This window comes from Notolabrus celidotus, chromosome 18 (genome assembly GCF_009762535.1).
Source record: "Notolabrus celidotus isolate fNotCel1 chromosome 18, fNotCel1.pri, whole genome shotgun sequence".
Lineage (NCBI taxonomy): Eukaryota > Metazoa > Chordata > Actinopteri > Labriformes > Labridae > Notolabrus > Notolabrus celidotus.
The window spans coordinates 30,942,410-30,962,364 of NC_048289.1; the positions used below are offsets into that span (position 1 = coordinate 30,942,410).

Here is a 19,955-nt window from a genome sequence, read left to right on the forward strand (position 1 = left end):
AATACATATATTATTATTATTATTATTATTATTGTTTTTATTATTATTATTATTAACAATAATTGTAATAATAGTAATACTAATAATAATAATAACAATAACAATAAAATAAAATAAAATAATAATTATAATAATAATAAAATAAATAAATAAATAATAATAATAATAATTTCAGTAAGAAGTCTTTTTATTCACTGTAGTTTATAATGTAGTAAAAACATGTTTTAAGACACGTGAGTAGTTTCTCTATCTCTCTGCTCTCCCTCAGCTCCTGTATAAGTAGACTACAGCCGGTGAGAGTGTGCCCTTGAAAGTCTGTGAGTTATGGGCCTGGACTGCAGGAGCCGGTCCCTGACACTTTAATAGATGAGCTGACACACATACGCTGGAATCCACAGAGTCAACACACACCTGTGAGACAGGTTGATGGTGAGAACTAGGACAGACTTCATGAAAACAGAACTTTATAGAGACATTAAGTTCAGTGCTGGAGTTAGAGAGGATGCTCAGTGTCTCTTAAATAAAGGACTCTGCAGTGCTTTATGAGAAGAGACTGATACCTCAGGTTGTTTGAGATGACAGTGTGTGGTTTTTAAAGGTACAGTGTGTAGAATTTAAAGGTAGAGTGTGTAGTTTTTAAAGGTACAGTGTGTAGCATTTAAAGGCACAGTGTGTATTTTTTAAAGGTGCAGTGTGTAGTATTTAAAGGTACAGTGTGCAATTTTTTAAAGGTGTAGTGTGTAATATTTAAAGCTACAGTGTGCAGTTTCAAAAGATACAGTGTGTAGTATTTAAAGGTACAATGTGTAGTATTTAAAGCTACATTGTGTAGTATTTAAAGGTACAGTGTGTAATATTTAAAGCTACAGTGTGTAGTATTTAAAGGTACAGTGTGTAGTATTTAAAGGTACAATGTGTAGTATTTAAAGCTACAGTGTGTAGTATTTAAAGGTACAGTGTGTAGTATTTAAAGCTACAGTGTGTAGTATTTAAAGGTACAATGTGTAGTATTTAAAGCTACAGTGTGTAGTATTTAAAGGTACAGTGTGTAGTATTTAAAGGTACAATGTGTAGTATTTAAAGGTACAGTGTGTAGTTTCAAAAGATACAGTGTGTAGTATTTATAGATGCAGTGTGTAGTTTTTAAAGGTACAGTGTGTAGAATCTAAAGGTACAGTGCGTAGTATTTAAAGCTACAGTGTGTAGTATTTAAAGGTACAGTGTGTAGTATTTAAAGCTACAGTGTGTAGTATTTAAAGGTACAGTGTGTAGTATTTAAAGGTACAATGTGTAGTATTTAAAGCTACAGTGTGTAGTATTTAAAGCTACAGTGTGTAGTATTTAAAGGTACAGTGTGTAGTATTTAAAGCTACAGTGTGTAGTATTTAAAGGTACAGTGTGTAGTATTTAAAGGTACAATGTGTAGTATTTAAAGCTACAGTGTGTAGTATTTAAAGCTACAGTGTGTAGTATTTAAAGCTACAGTGTGTAGTATTTAAAGCTACAGTGTGTAGTATTTAAAGGTACAATGTGTAGTATTTAAAGCTACAGTGTGTAGTATTTAAAGGTACAGTGTGTAGTATTTAAAGGTACAATGTGTAGTTTCAAAAGATACAATGTGTAGTATTTATAGATGCAGTGTGTAGTTTTTAAAGGTACAGTGTGTAGAATCTAAAGGTACAGTGCGTAGTATTTAAAGGTACAGTGTGTAGTATTTAAAGGTACAGTGTGTAGTATTTAAAGCTACAGTGTGTAGTATTTAAAGGTACAGTGTGTAGTATTTAAAGGTACAATGTGTAGTATTTAAAGGTACAATGTGTAGTATTTAAAGCTACAGTGTGTAGTATTTAAAGGTACAGTGTGTAGTATTTAAAGCTACAGTGTGTAGTATTTAAAGGTACAGTGTGTAGTATTTAAAGCTACAATGTGTAGTATTTAAAGGTACAATGTGTAGTATTTAAAGCTACAGTGTGTAGTATTTAAAGGTACAGTGTGTAGTATTTAAAGGTACAATGTGTAGTATTTAAAGGTACAGTGTGTAGTATTTAAAGCTACAGTGTGTAGTATTTAAAGGTACAGTGTGTAGTATTTAAAGGTACAATGTGTAGTATTTAAAGCTACAGTGTGTAGTATTTAAAGGTACAGTGTGTAGTTTCAAAAGATACAGTGTGTAGTATTTATAGATGCAGTGTGTAGTTTTTAAAGGTACAGTGTGTAGAATCTAAAGGTACAGTGCGTAGTATTTAAAGGCACAGTGTGTATTTTTTAAAGGTGTAGTGTGTAGTATTTAAAGGTACAGCGTGTAGTATTTAGAGATGTATTATGTAAAATTTAAAGTTACAGTGTATAATTTTTAAAGGTACAGTGTGTCATTTTCCAAGCTACAGTGTACACTGTACCTTTAAGTGGAGCCATTACGTACATTAAAAAGTTAGAATATTTTTTTGCAATAGTTTGAAATAAAGGATGATGTCGTTTATCAGTGATGTTTCTAAAGTGTGTCATCAGTGGGACAGGAGAGTTTCAGCACCAAAATAAAAACAGGATCTTCCTAAAATGATTTATTTTTAAAGACACATAATACAGTGATAACTTCGTAGCAGGCAAGATGATAATTAAATATTAAATATACAAATCTTTGGTTTGGTCCTGCACAGAGACACTGCTGTCACTTTCTTCCCTGTGCTCGTGTTCGTTTCCTCTCCGGAGGTTACAGCTTCCTCTCCTCTAATATCCCTCATGGATTCGTTGGTACAGCCAGAGGATGGTTGCTTGTGACCCACTTATCAAAACGTCAGCAGTTAGATGAACTTTAACTAAAATTACAATCACATGCAGTCAAAATGAAGCTTCATCATCCATTAGTCTAACAGATTTGTGAATGCAGAATTCAAAACGTTCACTAAGTGTGTGCACTTTGGTTTAAGTAGCACTGCAGGAGAATCAGCAGAGAACATCATCAGGGACACACGCTTTGTTTGGCTAACATCTAGCAACTACAACTCCCATGATGCTTTGGTGATTCTTCTGCAGATTGCAGTGCAGCTCAATGCTAACAGAATAATCTTTATGTGTCCCCTGTTTTCATATTTGTGTTCATAAAAGAAACCTTTAAGACGTGACATTGAGCATGTGCAGAAATAAGCTGATCTCTACTCTCATGATTGATTGATTGAAATAAGACATGATTAATAGCACACAGCTGTGCTATAAATAGAATATATACACATTTTTACAGCGTATCATGCAGTGTACAAACATTAGCGACATATTTACAATCATTCAACACCAGTGGCTTCGTTCTGTACGCAGCATTCGTGGTTCTTAACATTTACACCAGGCACAGATTACACAGACTCCTTGTGATAAACTGGATCATGCACAGCAGAGTGTCCTCATTGTGGATGAAGTTCATCAGGCCTGCAGATCAGAGGATTCTCCAGGTGGTGTTCGGCTGCAGCGGGGTTCGATTGGTTTATGTTTGCAGGGAAAAGATGCAAAAGAGTCTCCCATGGTTTAATCCATCTATTCTCCTCAGACCTGATTTTGCCCGTTCAGCACTGTCCCCTCTCCATCCGTGTGTCTGGATCCAGCAGAGAGCTCAAAGTTTGCTCTCTGAATGTTGACGGTGGCAGAAAGTCTTTGTCCCGCAGCAAAGCCGAGGCTTCATCCCCCGCGCTCTGACGTCCAAATGAAGCTCTGCGCTGTCTGATCGCCCGCAGCACAGCTCATCAGTCAAAGGGGAGGTTTAGCAGTCGTTCAGTGATGATCACACCTCACACGTCCGGGGGTGGGGGGGGGAGTGGGTTCCTCTTAGAACCAGCTTAGGGAACCGTTGAAAACAGCAAGCAAACAGTCAGCGAAGTGCAAACGAAGTGAAGTGAAGTTATTGTGATGAGGTGTAAGGGGGGCGCAGCGGGATCACCACTGGGATGTTCTATGCAGACCGTTCCCCTGCAGGAGAAGAGACAGGAGTTCATTCAAACAGCATCGAAACCAGACTTTAAAAAGGAACTCCAGACATGTTTGTTTACAGCATCAGCTCCCTGCAGGCCTGAGAGGCAGCTCTGAAAAGTTTCAAGCTTTCTGACTTCTTGAAGTCTCCCGTCATTTCTCCACAGAGAGCATGCATGAACTTTAAGAATTGAAGAAGAAGGCAGTGAAAGCTGCAGGAAATACAAGAAACAGAGTAATGAAGGATCTTTGAACGCTGATTAAAGAGCTGCACAAACTCCCGGACCCTTCTCCACGTCATGCACATTCTTGTTTGACGCACACCAGCGTGGACAGGTGCTCAACTCCTGTTGTTGCTCAATGATAAGATGTTTTTTACATCATGTTTGCAAATGTAGGGCTGCACGGTCCTCTCTGGCTGAATCTCAAAGTCCTCCCTAAACCCTGACCCCGTCTTGACTTAGTTGACCTGTGAAATGATTGAGGGCAGGAGGCTGTAAGGACTCAAACCATAGAACTGGGAATGAGACAGCACTTTCAGACTTCTCATGTAACCTGCATGACGTCATGTAGCTCACCTTAGCGGCGTTTTTATTGCACAATTTTTACTTTCCTCAATTTCAAGAAGCTTATATTCAGACTTATACCGTACAGACTGCTTAACCACAACATTTAAATACACTACCAGTCACAAGTTTGGACACACCTTCTTATTCAATGTTTTTAGTTATTTAAAGGCCCTGTGAGGAGTTTTGAAGTGGCTGAGAAACAGACTGAAAATGACACTGATGCCTCTTTATGACCTTCAATAGCAAACAAGACCATCAGCAGCAACACTGACACCTTCTCTGTTGTCATTTTTAATGCCTGAAACCACCCTGAGGGGGTGTCAGACCACATGATGGACATCTCGCTTCAGAGACAGCCTTTATTTGACTGTTTTCATGGAAAATAATCACATTGCCTGATAAAGTTGACTGTTAAAAGACAACAGGATGAGGTTTTTGTTGAAAACACTACTTTTGCATGTATAGGACAAGAGATAAGAGGTATCACTCTGTCCACAAGGGGCGCCAGAATCGATACAAAACAAAAGTTCCTCACAGCAGCTTTAAGTATTTTCAACATTGTAGATTAACACTGAAGACATCAAAACTATGAAATAATCTGGTTTTGCCATAATCTGGATTACAACAGTAGTCAAATAGAGCGATCCATTGTGTTCTAACCCTACCTCTGAACAACACAACTGATGGTCTCAAACACATTAAGAAGGCAAGTCACTCTACAAATGAACTCTTGACAAGACTCATGTTCATTAGAAACCATTCCAGGAGACCACTTCATGAAGCAGACTGAGAGAAACCATTCCAGGAGACCACTTCATGATGCAGACTGAGAGAATACCAAGAGTGTGCAAAGCTGTCATGAAGGAAAAAGGGGGCTACTTTACAGAATCTAAAATATAAAAAATATTCTGCTTTGTTTAACACTTTTTAAAAAATTCAATAATTCCATATATGTTCTTTCATAGTTTAGATGTCTTCAGTATTAATCTACAGTGTTTACAATAATTAAAATAAACACAAACCCTTGAAGGAGAAGGTGTTTCCAAACTTTGGACTGGTAGTGGATATAAAGCAGCTTACTGCTTCTTGTTTACCATTTCATTAAAGGTGACATATCATGCAAAATTGACTTTTTAATGGTTCTTTACCTGAAATATGTGTCCCTGTCTACAAACCCCCCAAGAATGAAAAGAATCCATTCTGCCCCTGTTCTGATTTCTCCACCTTTCTGTAAATGTGTGTAAAACCAGCCGTTTCAGACTTCAGTGTTTTTGTTACGTAACAACAATATCCGGTCTGTAACAGGAAGTCAGAGCTCGGAGCTTGTTCAGCCCATAGACTGTATAAAATACAACTCAACCCCTCCTCCGTTTTTCATTCCCTGCACACATGTGTGCTAACAAGGAGCTTAGGAGGGAGGCATGCTAGTTGTAGGCTGTCTTAATAAACACAAAGGTTGGTTTTACTCCCCACGTCTGCAGATTTGAAGATCTAGTGGATGATTTTTATTTATCATGGATAAGTGCTAGCGCTAATTGGCATAGCCACATAGCTATATGTTCATAGCTGTAGCTGTAGCTGTAGCTGTAGCTGTAGCTGTAGCTGTGTACCAAGACACACGTCGACATACTGATAAATAAAACAACAAGAAACACTAAATCTGTGACCAATCCTTCAGAAAGGTCCTGCTGCAGGCGCCTCTCCGTCAGGATCAGATTCTGGATCAGATTCAGAGGGTTGAAGTAACCCGGGTCTCTGAGCAGCCGTGTATATTCAGCCAACATGTAAACATTAGATCAACGTGCTGGACAGCCGAGGCCACACCCACTTCCTGAGGGGGCGTGGTCAGAGAGAAAACAGACTGTTCTGAGGAGGACTGAAGAAGAGGGTTTTTCAGGCAGACCAAAATCTGATTTCAAAGTGTTTTTTTGAGCATAAACTTTAAAGACATGTTTTGGGGACCTCTTAGATCAATATATGTTGATGAAAAAGAGCGTGATATGTCACCTTTAAATGTTATGGCATTCGTTCCATGCGAGCGGGCTTCCCCTGGGAATCCCGTGTTTCACGTCACAAAGCTATGAACACTGGGTAATTCCCTCATGCTAAGTCTGCAGAAATTCCCCCTTATGGAAAGGTGGCTCAAAAAGTCTGCAAGAGATCCCTCACACACTTGAAGTGGAAGCCTCATGGACTCAAAGGCAGTGAGTGTGTGAGTTTGGACATCGAGATTGGGCCTCTGTGTTGAGTTTGCATGTTCTCCTGGTGCATGTTTGGTTACCTTCAGGAGCTCCAGCTTCCTCCATCAGTCCAAAGACACTCGTACAAACTTATAGTAATTATATTTATATTTATTTCATGAATTGTTCCAGCCCACCATGAACCTGTCTGAAGCAGTACAGACAATGGATGGATGGATGGATGGATGTTTGTTATTGTAACCTACAAAGACACTGTAAATGTCTAACCTGGGATGAACTGTCAGCTATGCAAGTAACAAACAAAAGCTGTCAGGTTACATTTCTGTGAGAATATAATCTAATAAATGAAGTATTTGCATGTTTTTAAAGGCCAAAGTTGCTGTTAATAATGTTCATATGTGCACCCACCTGTCAAAGATATCTGCTCATGTTTGTAAAATGTGACAGCTGTGAAAACGTATCATGGTTTTAAAATCTTTATGTCTAATCTTAAAAACTGACGTTTGAGTTTACAGCAGCCCCAGAAATAAGACGACACGCATGACCTCTTTAAAGATGGACGGCATGAAGTAAAGGTGACATTCTTGGAGAGCATGTGCATGACCTGTGGAGGAGTGGACTGTTTGAGATGTTCAGTGTTTTTTTTTTTACTTCCAGCTCCACAATCCTCTGTGAAGTTAGAACACAAGGAACCTTTCAGAGCCGTCTCAAAGCTTTTTGTTGACTGGAGGAAAAAGACACAGAGGACACATTCTGATCATCAGGCAGACTTTCAGCAGCTTCACTGTGAACACATGAAAGAGTGCAGCGAGTCCAGTGAGCATATTTAACAGACGCAGTCAGAGACGCGAGGCCTTCAGAGATTAAACTCAACCAGATAAGAAAAAAAAACACCCAGACAAAGAGGTGATTCATGGGAAACCTGTAGAAAAGTTGCTATGGATACAGCCGGCATGCACAGAGAAGCTTCTGGAGGAGAGCAGGTAGATAAAGAGAGCAGGAGGAAGAAGAGGAGGAAGTGTCAGGAGGAGGGGCGGTTCAGGGTACGACCTACGCTGTTTCCGTTAGTCTGAGCGTGTGCAGAGCTGCCGGTCTCAGTGTGTGTGGAGGGGGTGCTGCTCCCGCTGTTGGCCGCAGAGTTGGTGGACGCTCGGGGAATGACCATGTCAAAGGACACGTCCCGGGGGTGCTGCGTGGAGTCATGACACGGGCGGTGACAAACACATCCAATGACAGAGGGAGGGAGTGAAGCTGGGAACACCTGATCTTTGTGAAGGCGCTCGGAGACGCTCAGAGACGCTCTCTCCTTTTACCTTTAAGTTCATTACTCTCATTTCTTTACATTTAAATCCAATGTTTTTAATTATTTTGCATGAAGTTACAAAACTTTATACTTCACTTACTCCCACTAAGAAAAGACTTCATGCAACTTCATTTATCCTGCAAGAAACTTGAGTTCCAGATTGCTCCAAAATGATAAAACAGTGAAAGGAGAGAGCATCAAATATGAGTGAAACATAAAATATAGTGTGCAAAGAAAAGGTGCATTTTAAAGACACAATAGAGTCATGTTTGAGTTTAAAACATCAGTTATGGCAACTACACTCACAGTAGTATTATCAGTGATAATGAGAGGTTATAGAAAACATATATGGAAACACATAATGAGTCATAACTGCTGATTTTAAACATATATGTGCATGATAATGATGAAAGAGTAGCATTGCTTGAACTGTCTTTTTGTGTTTTTACTGCTTGAAATGTTGGATAAGTTTCTTGCCGGTTATTTAAATACAACTGTTGTTAGCATTTTTTGATTAGCAGCTTACAGAAGAAAAAGTTAATTTAGTGATGTTATTGTTATTTTTTTCAGTCCTTTATCTGTCTCTTTTTAAACACAGTTACAGAGAAATATATTAAAGATGCATTTAATGTCTTCATCTGAAATTATTTCATGCTAGTCAACAATATGAGTCGGCATCCCTGCTGGTATACGATCCAGTTAGGTGATTTTATTTATGTAGGGCTTCATCATTTTATTACTGTGATGTTTAATACTGATTTTAATGTTGTTTTATTATTAATCTAATTTAATTTAATTTAATTTAATTTAATTTAATTTAATTTAATTCAGTTCAATTTAATTTAATTTAATTTAATACAATTTACTTTAATTCAGTTTAATTTATTTTAATTTAATTTAATACAATTTAATATAATATAATTCAATTTAATTTAATACAATTTAATATAATATAATTTAATTTAATTTAATTTAATACAATTTAATATAATATAATTCAATTTAATTTAATACAATTTAATATAATATAATGTAATTTAATTTAATACAATATAATATAATTTAATTCAATTTAATACAATTTAATATAATATAATTCAATTTAATTTAATACAATTTAATATAATATAATTTAATTTAATTTAATTTATCTTTTTTCAGCTTTTAATGATTTTTTTTTAACTATTTATATCCTTGTTGTTTTTGTGTTTTAACTTATTTTTATTACATATATTTATTGTTGTTGGCGTGCATTACTCTCTCTTTCAAAATCAATTTTTCTTTTTTAATATTTTGCATGTTTTGACATTACTTTATTTCTGCTTTTTTCTTGTTTTAGCACTTTGAATTGCATTTGATTTGTATGAAAGCTGCTCTATAAATAAAGCTTGATTGCCTGATTGAGTTGGGAGCAGTGTGTCAGTATACGTGTGTTTGAAGTGATTTCTGCAGAGCTGTTTGAAGTTTAAACAAAGTGTACTTCACTTCTTCATCACGCCTTTTACTGCTCGACATAACGTCGTCAAAGTTTGTTCTTTGGCTTTAAAGCATCCTCATTTAACAAACTATGTGCACATGCATGGTGATGACGGTTGTCCACATGCAGACTGCTTCATCAAAGCTGACCAGCAGAGAGTCAAACTGAGAGGCTGCACAGGGAACTCTGGTTTAGGAACCCAAATGATGAAAACAATGATAGCATTGTGTGAACTGAAGCACCTGGAAGCTCACTTTGGTTCACTTGCCAGCCATGCACGCACAAATCCAGACCTGCTGGTAAATAACATTCCTAAGGTTCCTAAGGTTTGCATTTATTAGAAGATGAGAGTCTGGACTTCCCAGAAACATGGCTGGACGACTCTTTCTGCATCATCTGTTCCAGTTTGGTGGGTCCAACATTTGTTTTTAATCAAATTAACAGAAGTGAGAAACTTCCCCGTGGTTTCTAAAAACAGTGTGAGGTTTCGGTCAGTGGTCCTTCATGTCAGCAATCATTTGCCTACCACAGGATACGTGTGTGTGTGTGTGTGTGTGTGTGTGTGTGTCAGGAACCAGCTGTGTGTAGTGTTTCTGCCATATTTAAATGTGTGTACTCACATTCCCCACCGCTTTAGTGATGAGAGCCAGCTCAGTGGGCTGGTACACGGAGCTCCTCAGCTGACCCGTGTAGCCGCTGTACGGGGACACGGGCTTGGCGGCTGTGACGGACAGACAGAGACAACAGATACTGATTAGTGGACCAGTGAGTGACGGCTTCAGGCGGCTTTAAGTGCCGTCCTGTCTCAGCAGCCATCTCTGACATCTTTCTCTTACAATCACAAAAAGCTGAATCACAAGAGTAAGACCACGAGGCGTTATCGCTGCATCACCTCCCAGCAGAGATGGAGCTGAGAGACGACGGTCACACTCTGTGTCCCCTGGATGAAACTGTTGCCACGCCTCAGTAGCCGTGGAGACAGTGCAAACACAGGGTGTCAGAGTGGGAGTAGGAGTGCAGGTAGAAACTCATTAACAGGACTGATTCAGAGGAGACGTTCCCTCTGACTGAGAGTCCAGGAGAACAATGTGAACGGGAGTCTGATTCAGAAGGTGGAGACTTATGTGTTAAAGGTACGCCTGATAGATCAGTTAGTAATCTAGGAGTGACCCGGTGAGGTAAATATTGCAGATTTGCATCATAATCTTAAACTAGAGCACTTTGGGAAACACATCTTCGTGTTTTAAATCCATGAAGGTGAACTTTTATCATGTAAATCATTCTGATCCACCTCGTGTTTAAAGTGAAACTTGACTCACTCAGCTCACGCCACATTTTGAGATAATGTGTTGAGGTTGGCAGAACAGCGTGCTGACTAATTAGACAGAAATATCTACAAATTACAGACTCCTGTGTGTCCTTCCTCTGACACCGGCACAGGATGGGAGTGGCGAGGTTTGGCAGTTGCAGACTCGTCACTCTTTTAACGCCTGATGAGTAAGGCCTGATTGTGTGCTTTGTCTCTGTGTTACAAAACCTATTAAAAACATGTAATGTGTTATAATTAGGAAACATGTTCAGTGTGTTACGGAGTCATCTTACATCAGATGCTTTGAATAAGAACAATTGACACACTTTTTAACTGTATTTTAGATATTAAGTCATGGATGGCAGAGAACTTTTTACAGCTCAACCAGGACAAAACTCAGGTTTTAGTCACTGGTACTGGACCTCAGAGAGAGAAACTGAACACCAAACTCCAAGCACTGGCTCTAAAACCATGTGAGCAGGTAAAGAACCTGGGTGTGATCTTTGACTCACACCTCAGTTTTGAGCCACACAATGGAGAAATAACAAAAAAGGCTTTTTATCACCTAAAACACATTTCCAAAGTGCGTCAGCGCAACAGAGTGGATTCAGTGGAAGTTAACACACCGACTAGAATAGAAACCTATCAGATCTGGTGCTGTGACAGATTGGAGTTGGACCAGAAACTGATCTGGTGGAATTTTGCAGTCAGGTCCATGTGGGGCTGAGAGTCCAGCATGCAAAGATACTGCTTTCATAATCTATGTGTCTGTCCTCAGTGGACCCTAAATGTAACTCTTAAATGTCATTACACTCATAAGACTGTCAGCTGAGTGCATAAAAGCGTAGAACATAAACTCCAAACACATTACCCTCCTCATAAAGAAGTCTCTTTGTGTTTATGCTGCTGGATCTAAAGCCTCTCTTGATACAGGCGCTCCCACCACACCATGACACCACAACACCATGCTCCTTATCAGGTGTGACGTAAAGCTTCATGCAAAGATCCATATTTTCTCCACACTCCTACTTTTGGAATAATTAGAGGGGAGTGTTTGTACAGTACCACATCACTTTGTGTGACACATCAGTCACTCGGTAACCTCCCTGATTACACATCACACAACGTCACACTGGAGGACGCCTCAGTCAAATATCTAGAGCTTCCAAATGTCATTTCCCCCACAGCTCTGGAGAGGAATCATCGGTTACATATGGCTATCTAGCTGTTGTAACCTGTCATTGGGTTATAAAAAGGCCTTATGCATGAAAAGTCAAAGCCCACAAAGAGTCACATTACCCTGTAAATTCTCCTCATAAGGCTGTTTTGCATCTGCGTGATGACCCCACAGAATCTGATATGCAGCTGTTAAAGTCCCGGGCTTGAACACGAGCTGATGCTGCAGCACAAAAACAACCAGATTCAGAACACTGAGTGCTGCAGTGTGTTTCCTCACAGGGCCAGGCGGATCATTATAAGAGCCGGTGGTTAGGACGGTGGATAATCATAGAGGATGAAGTAGTGTGAGTTGGTAATGCTCCTCAGACTGTCAGCTGGTGTCAGTCTGGTGTTTGAGGTGAGGGGTTCTGCTTCACAGAGATGAGACATACTAAGCTCCTGAAAGCTGTTATGATGTTTTCTTATATCACAGCACCTGGATTTACTTGTGTAACATTTATTTATAAGACCAGCATCACAGTTTCAAGAACATAAACAGTGACACACATACAGTGCAGCAGAAAAATACGAAAATGTTCAGCTGAGACATTTGCATACAGAACGTCTGGATCCTAGCGATGTCACGGAGGACTTAAAAACATTCAGAGTGACTCATTTTTGAAATTTAAAATCAGGCTCTGAGTTATTTCAAGTAAAAGGTGCAGAAAACCTAAAAGCTGTCTGTAAGAACTCACTTTGGACTTTCAAGACAACCAAACAGATTGATTGTTTGGATGTATGATGTGTGAGAATAACCTTTTTTACTCTTTAACAACACCACAGACAGGAAGTTAAGCTCTAATGCCGCATTCGTGTGCTCCTCAGATGGTCCCAGTGTCCAAGCTGAGAAGCTGTTCTTCCCACTTATTGCTAATTAACACTGACGGCCAAATTCCACCAGATCCGTGTCCGGTCTGTCTCCGATCCTTCACAGCACAGATCTGATAGGTTTCTATTCTAGTCAGTGTGTTAACTTCCACTGGATCCACTCTGTTGCGTTCCAGCTGCGTCTCTGATCCAGCAGGTCAGAGTCCTCCGGATCAGATACACAAGACTTCTATTTGTACCGGATGCCGGAGCACGATGCATCAATCTCAACAGAGCAGATGGAGCGGGACAGGAAGTCAGGTTTCACCAAAACAAAATGAAAACATCCGGTTAATTTTCAGAATAAAACACTCTGTGTTATCACCAGATCGTATTTCACTTAACTACAACAACAAACCAAAGTCATGATGAGCGGAGCCAGGCCTGGAGTCAACAGGTCAGAGGTTTTCAGAGGACCAGAAAGACAACATGGATGAGGAGAGGAGGAGAGGAGAATCCTTGATTCAGGAAGTACAGTGGGGAAACCTCAGTCACATGACTCCAGCTGTCCGGCGGTCCTGCTCCGTGCTGCGTTCTGAAAACGCAACCTGATCAGAGACGGACCGAACATGGATCTGGTGGAAGTCCCGGGTGAGAGTCGGCTTTTGCCTTGTAGCAGAGTCAAGCCTCACAGTGTAGCTACAGTCGATTCTTCTAGTGTCAAAAAGTGTCTCAAAACATCCAGACTTTGCTTTAAGAGCAAATCCGGACCAGATTATTTACCAAATTCAGCATGAGCTAACACTCGCACAGGACGAGGCTCCACTATCCTTGGTTTAATTCCTCTAGTAACATTTATAAAGGTCCTTCATGGGTCCATTTCCACAGCCCAAAAGGAAAGCCTGCAAACCTCCTCCATGCACAAAAAGTAACTGAATAGGGGCGCTGGTGGCTTAGCGGTCTAAGCACCCCACATACAGAGGCTACAGGGGTCGCCGGTACGATTCCCGGCCAGTCAACCATTTTCTGCATGCCTTCCCCAGCTCACTCCTCCCCACATTTCCTGTCTCAGCTATCCTATCAAATAAAGGCAAAAAGGCCAAAAATATAACTTTAGAAAGTAGCTGAATAATTTCAATGTTTTGATACCACCTCGGTCTTCAAGTCAAGTGGTGTCGAAATTTCGTGGAGCTTACTTCTCATATGTTTTGTGGCGTTCAGTAAGCGTGTGGTCTTGCCTTCTTTAGCTGATGCTATTAGCCTGAATATCCTGAACCAGCATGCATATTACTGCCAAGCTGCAACCTCAAGTCTTAAAATATGAAGCTCATGTGGAAGTGCTAAAAACAGTTCCTTAAACATCCACTAGAGGCTGGCTGCAGAAACACCAGAAACCACATACACACCCATTCAAAGAGACGATCTTTACAGCAGAAATAAACATGCTACCTTATTAATAAAAGAAGGGCGTGGCTGACTTGATTGACAGGTGGGCACCTGGTAGCTGTTAGCAAGGAGGCTAAAGGCCCGCCTCTTTACCTCACACTAGCTTGGATGAAGTTAGGTTGAGTTCAGCATTTTCAATATGGCAGCCGCCGACAATTGGCTTCAGAACCAGATGGTGACATCATGGATACTACGTCCATTATTTATACAGTCTATTTTTACTGCCCATGCCAAAAAACTACAAGGACCATTAACACCTCTACTTCAGGGTCACCACTATTGCAGTTCTGGATATAAGCTACCATCATCTGCAAACAAACAAACCTTCAGAGCCACATTTAAAGTCTAAGGGTGGTGAGATTATTCCCTCAAGCTGTGACAGGAACTCTGGAGATTAAGATCAAATGAACAACGTGTCAGGAGATCTTTGGGATTCATACCTTGGTTGGGCTCATCCATGGAGAAAGCCTTATTTTCCATGAACATGTTCTGGGAGCTCTGTTCCTTCAGGATCGTCTCGTAGCCCACTCCTCGGTTCGGGTACAGATCTTCCCCGACGCTCTGCTCGCTTTCATCATCGTTGGTCAAACAGCAGATTTCAGGAATGGTGTAAACGATGAGGAACACCCAAGCGTTCGCTACCAGAGCGATGGCCAAGGTTGGGTCGTCCCATGTGGCGTTGCCGGCCCTCTCATTCCCGTAGACGTACATGACGATCCAAGCCACCCAGATACCGACAGAGAGGAAGCTAGTGAGGACGACACAGGCGGCGTCCTTCTTCCACTGGTTGTGTTTGCCCCCCATGATGGCGAGACTGGCCACCACCACAGCGAGGATCAGGGTCATCACGTAGATCAGCGCCATGACGAAGTCCTCGTTGGCGATGTTGCATGGCGTAGCCGTGGCTCTGCTGGCGTCTATCGTGGTGTTAGTCGGCCTCAGAGGATGCCGCACCACCGTGATGATCAGCCACTCGGTGTTGATGACCACCTCCACCAGCCACAGCCCCAACGCCCCGAGGCACAGAACCCACGTCGGGGGCCCGCTGTTGTGCCTGGCGAGGAAGTTCAGCCTCACGCACTGCATCAGGAGGCAGGCGAAGCAGCCGCCGAACAGCACCCCGAAGAGGAACCTCCGCGTGCCACAGGTGGAGAAGTCCTTCCCGACGATGAAGGCGAAGGTGATGCAGAAGAGACCCCCCGTGCAGACGAGGAAGAAAGCCTGAAGAGGGATGGAACTCTTCCGGTTCTTGTTTTCCACGAAGGGGATGCTGGCCAGCAGCGAGATGAAGAGCACGAAGGAGAAGACGATGCCGGCTGCCGCGAAGGCCTCCAGTACGATGCCCCACACGGCGCTTCTGTCACACAGGTTGTAATACAGGGAGTCCAAGTTAGGGCCACAACCCTGAGGGGTGACGTTCGCAGCCATGACTGCTGTGTTCAGCTCAGGGATCCTGACTGCACCTGTTCAGAAGGACAAACAGAAAGGGACTCATGTGGATCCTAATAACAGCTCAGATACGTCATCCCTGCTGGATAATGATACTGTAGACGACACCCAGGTGAGCAAACAATACACCTGTATGAGTCAGTAAACACACGGCAACACATCGGTTTACTAACAAGCCTTTGTCTTTAAGTTTACCTTCAGAATATGTTACATAAGATAAACTCAGAGCTTCACAGACTGAGCTCAGCAGCCTCCAAAAACATGACAGAAACTGTTTTCCAACTCTGACGTTAATCATTGATGAGCTCAGAGGACAAATGTTGTTTCTGTACATCGAGATCGCTCCAGAATCAACGAGGGGAAAGAGCATTCAACTGTAAGAGAGCGAGTGGAACTGTTTGAATGTGATGATGAATATTTCTGAGGAGCATAAAATCAGAGATGAGCTTTGTCTGCACAGTCTCAGTCTTGTCTTTCTGCCGTGTCCCGACAGATCTGTTTGTCCCCGTCAGATTGAATTACACTGAACAGAGGACGGTCAGAGCCAAATCGATAGAACGTGGTGGCAGACGTTCAGTCTTTAACTTCTCAATCACAAAGAGGATGAAATCTGTCCTGCTCCTTCATGTGCTCAGAGTTTATTGGCTTCATGAGCGGTCATTGAGAGGACTAAAACTGTGATTAGCTTGATGTTTGTTTCCATTTTAAGGAGTCAGCCTCATTTAAAGGCACTATAAGGAGTTTTTAACTGGTTGAGAAACAGATTGAAAATGATACTGATGCCTCTTTTTGACCCTCAAAATCAAACAAGACCATCCACAACAACACTGACACCTTCTCTGTTGTCATTTTTAATTCCTGAAACCGCCCTGAGGGGGTAGGTGTCAGATCAGATGATTGACATCTTGCTTTAGAAACACCCTGTTCACACCGTGTGATACATCTGTATGTTAAACCCAACAGGATGAGGTTATTGTCTGAAGATACACATTTTGCATGTACAGGATAAGAGCTAAGAGGTATCATGTTATCCACAAGGGGGCACCAGAATCGATACAAACCAAAAGTTCCTCACAGCAGCTTTAAGGCATGTTTCTAACGTCTGTTTTTGTAAAGTAGGAACAAAAGACAGATTTTCATTCTGGTATAAACATAAAAAATAAGGAAACAACATCAAAATGACTGATCTAATTCCTATAACTTGATCCAAATCTGGAGGATTAATCAAAACAATACTGAAACTCAGCTCTGCCTCATTTTGGGAATCTGGACTCTGCCAGTCTTCCTAAGTTTGTCTTGGTCGTCAAAGCTGTGCGCCAACATTGATGAGAAAGCTTGGCATCAATGTGTTGTGATGTGTTTGAAACCTCCTAAAAAGCATGGGAATATTCAGAGATATCAAGAGGTCAGATTCTAGACAGCAACGCTCCCCTGCTCACCCCTCCTGTCGGTGAAACGACGGTGGCCTTTAAGGACAAAAAGCTCCTGTGATGCTTGATAAGTATGATCCTCCATTTGTGAAGTTTTTACCTTCAATACAAATTATTTTCCTCACAACAACCACTCTCTTCTTCTTTGTCTTCCAAACTATGCATTTCATACGGCCACTCACTAAATATGAAAACACGTCGGTTACTAGTTTGTCTGTTCTGTGTTAAAGTAGAATCATGGCAAGATGGCTGCCTCCATGGAGGAGGACCCGCTCCTTCTGTAGATATAAAAGTCTCATTCTAAGTTAACAAAAACAAACTGATTTTTACATTTAGGTGATTAAACACTCACTTTAAAAAAAACACACACTGTAGCTTTAAAACTACACACTGTACCTTCTACATTCATATGACTGGGAGCGTTGAGCTCAGCTGTTGAATCATGGGTGGCCCCCAAGTCCAAATCCAGCATGTCATTGCCCACTCTCTCCTCCTTGTTTCCTACTGTATTTACTTTCCTGTCCTCTAATAGAGGTAAAGCTCCTAAATCTTTAAAATAAATGTATGAAATGTATGAGAGATTCACAGAAGGTGTAGGAGACCTTCTAAACTTTCTAGAACCACAAATATCACAGGTTTTATTCCCAGATGTTTAATTATATTTGGTTATATCAACAACTGAAACACCATGTACTGTAAATAGGAGTCTTATGGTGGCCTCTGCATTTTTGCCTAACTGTTTAAGGAGCCTTGTGCCAACTTCTGGTCTCAAAAAAGACTTACATCCAATCTAATGATCACAAAGTAACTCAGGTCAGCTGTTTTAACTCAGTTTCCATATTATATATTTACCTTTAAAATCCTAAACAAGGCATAAAACATGAACCATGAGGACAGAGATGAAGGATGAAGAGGTTAGGGGCCTGCATCTCTTTTATTATCACTTTAAAGCTTTATCAAAGAGCTTTATTATTAACAGCCATTAACAGTTAATACAAACTAACTTACATCTTTTTGGGCACTCTGAGTAACAGCACAAAACTCAGGTAGAGGAGCAACTATAAATCTCTCATCAACAGCTGCAGATGAAGTCTGTACAAAGACATGAAACTACTTATACTACCTATCCTCCTCACTATATCTATATTCAACCCTACAGTAAGCTCTATTTTCACATTAGCATGAAGTGTTTGATGAATCTGATCCATTATAAAGCTTATTTCACACCCTTCAGAGAAACAAGCTGAAGACTAGGTGCTCAAATGATAACCTGCATGTAAGACTGAACCCCCTCTGAGCGTGCTGTAATATCATTGTTCCAAAATATGCAGAATCACCTATTTAAATCTAAAACAACCTGGACATAATAATCTAAACAAGGATTTTAAATTCTACCTGATGATGATGTCTGCAGACCTGGTCTCTGATCTGTCTCCACCACCTGCTCCTGACAGCAGCTCTGAAGGTAAATCCTCGAGAGTCAAAGAAAAGTCAGTCAAAAGTTTCTCCTTCACGTCAGAGTCCTTTATGAATCCGCATCAGACTGATCTCAGACCAGGTCCTCCTCCAAAAAACTAGAACCACAAATAAAAGTTACACAGGCTGATCCTCGAGGTGCGTCTTTTAGAGGACTGAGAGCTGTGATGATGATCTCTCTCTTTCTCTCTCTCTCTCTCTCTCTCTCTCTCTCTCTCTCTCACACACACACACACACACACACACAAACACACACGCACCTACCTTTTGCTCCATCTCACATCAGAGTGGAGTGTAAGTGGTGTGTGGGGACACCTGGTGGTGAAAGAGTTAATAATCCCTGAGCCTTCACAGCTTATTAATGTGAATCTGCAGAACTGGAAGCTGCAGTTTAAGGACCGCACTTCTGGGCTCCCTCTTGTTGTTGCAACATTTATGGTTAATTAGACATTAAACAACAGTAAAAATATAAAGTGTGCATGAAGGAAACTCCTGGAGGAAGCTCCTGGACCTCCTCCAATACTGAAACACAAACTCAAATACAGAATTGAACATTTGCGTAAGCATATTGTACATGAAGCAATTTTATTTATAAAGCACATCCCACGACACATAAGCTCAATGTGCTTTACATGGAGAATTAAAAACATGAAAACATTAAATAAATAAATAAATAAACACAGAAAAACAGTTTTTACAGCAACCCAGACATAAGTACAATCAAGAAGAAGTTTCAATAAGTAAAAATAAAAATAGATAAATAAAGATAGAATACAATTTAGATATATACAATGTTACAAATGGAATTTAAATTAAATAGAAGTAATTACAGGCAGTATTAAAGCTGACATATCATGCAAAATTGACTTTTTAATGGTTTTCTACCTGAAATATGTGTCCCTGTCTACAAACCCCCTGAGAATGAAAAAAATCCATTCTGTCCCTGTTCTGATTTCTCCACCTTTCTGTAAATGTGTGTGAAACGAGCCGTTTCAGTTTTCAGTGTTTTTGTTACGTAACAACAATATCCGGTCTGTAACAGGAAGTCAGAGCTCGGAGCTTGTTCAGCCCATAGACTGTATAAAATACAACTCAACCCCTCCTCCGTTTTTCATTCCCTGCACACATGTGTGCTAACAAGGAGCTTAGGAGGGAGGCATGCTAGTTGTAGGCTGTCTTAATAAACACAAAGGTCGGTTTGACTCCCCACGTCTGCAGATTTGAAGATCTAGTGGATGATTTTTATTTATCATGGATAAGTGCTAGCGCTAGTTAGCATAGCTACATAGCTACATGTTGGTAGCTGTGTACCAAGA

General features: G+C 40.7%; 1 protein-coding gene across 2 annotated transcripts; it reads right to left on the reverse strand.

The window, feature by feature from the left end:
• Positions 1-2,546: 2,546 nt before the first annotated feature.
• Positions 2,547-18,812, reverse strand: gprc5c (G protein-coupled receptor, class C, group 5, member C). 2 transcript variants are annotated; one of them, XM_034707270.1, is made up of 5 exons: positions 18,559-18,791; positions 14,725-15,747; positions 10,125-10,225; positions 7,779-7,913; positions 2,547-3,954 (listed from the first exon to the last, which is right to left on the reverse strand). In XM_034707270.1, exons 2-5 carry the CDS (start codon positions 15,710-15,712, stop codon positions 3,922-3,924), a joined length of 1,257 nt encoding a protein of 418 aa, XP_034563161.1. In that variant the 5' UTR covers positions 15,713-15,747; positions 18,559-18,791; the 3' UTR covers positions 2,547-3,921. The 2 variants fall into 2 exon arrangements, with proteins under 2 accessions (XP_034563161.1, XP_034563162.1); XM_034707271.1 differs by lacking the exon at positions 7,779-7,913 and having other exon boundaries at positions 18,559-18,812.
• Positions 18,813-19,955: the final 1,143 nt, after the last annotated feature.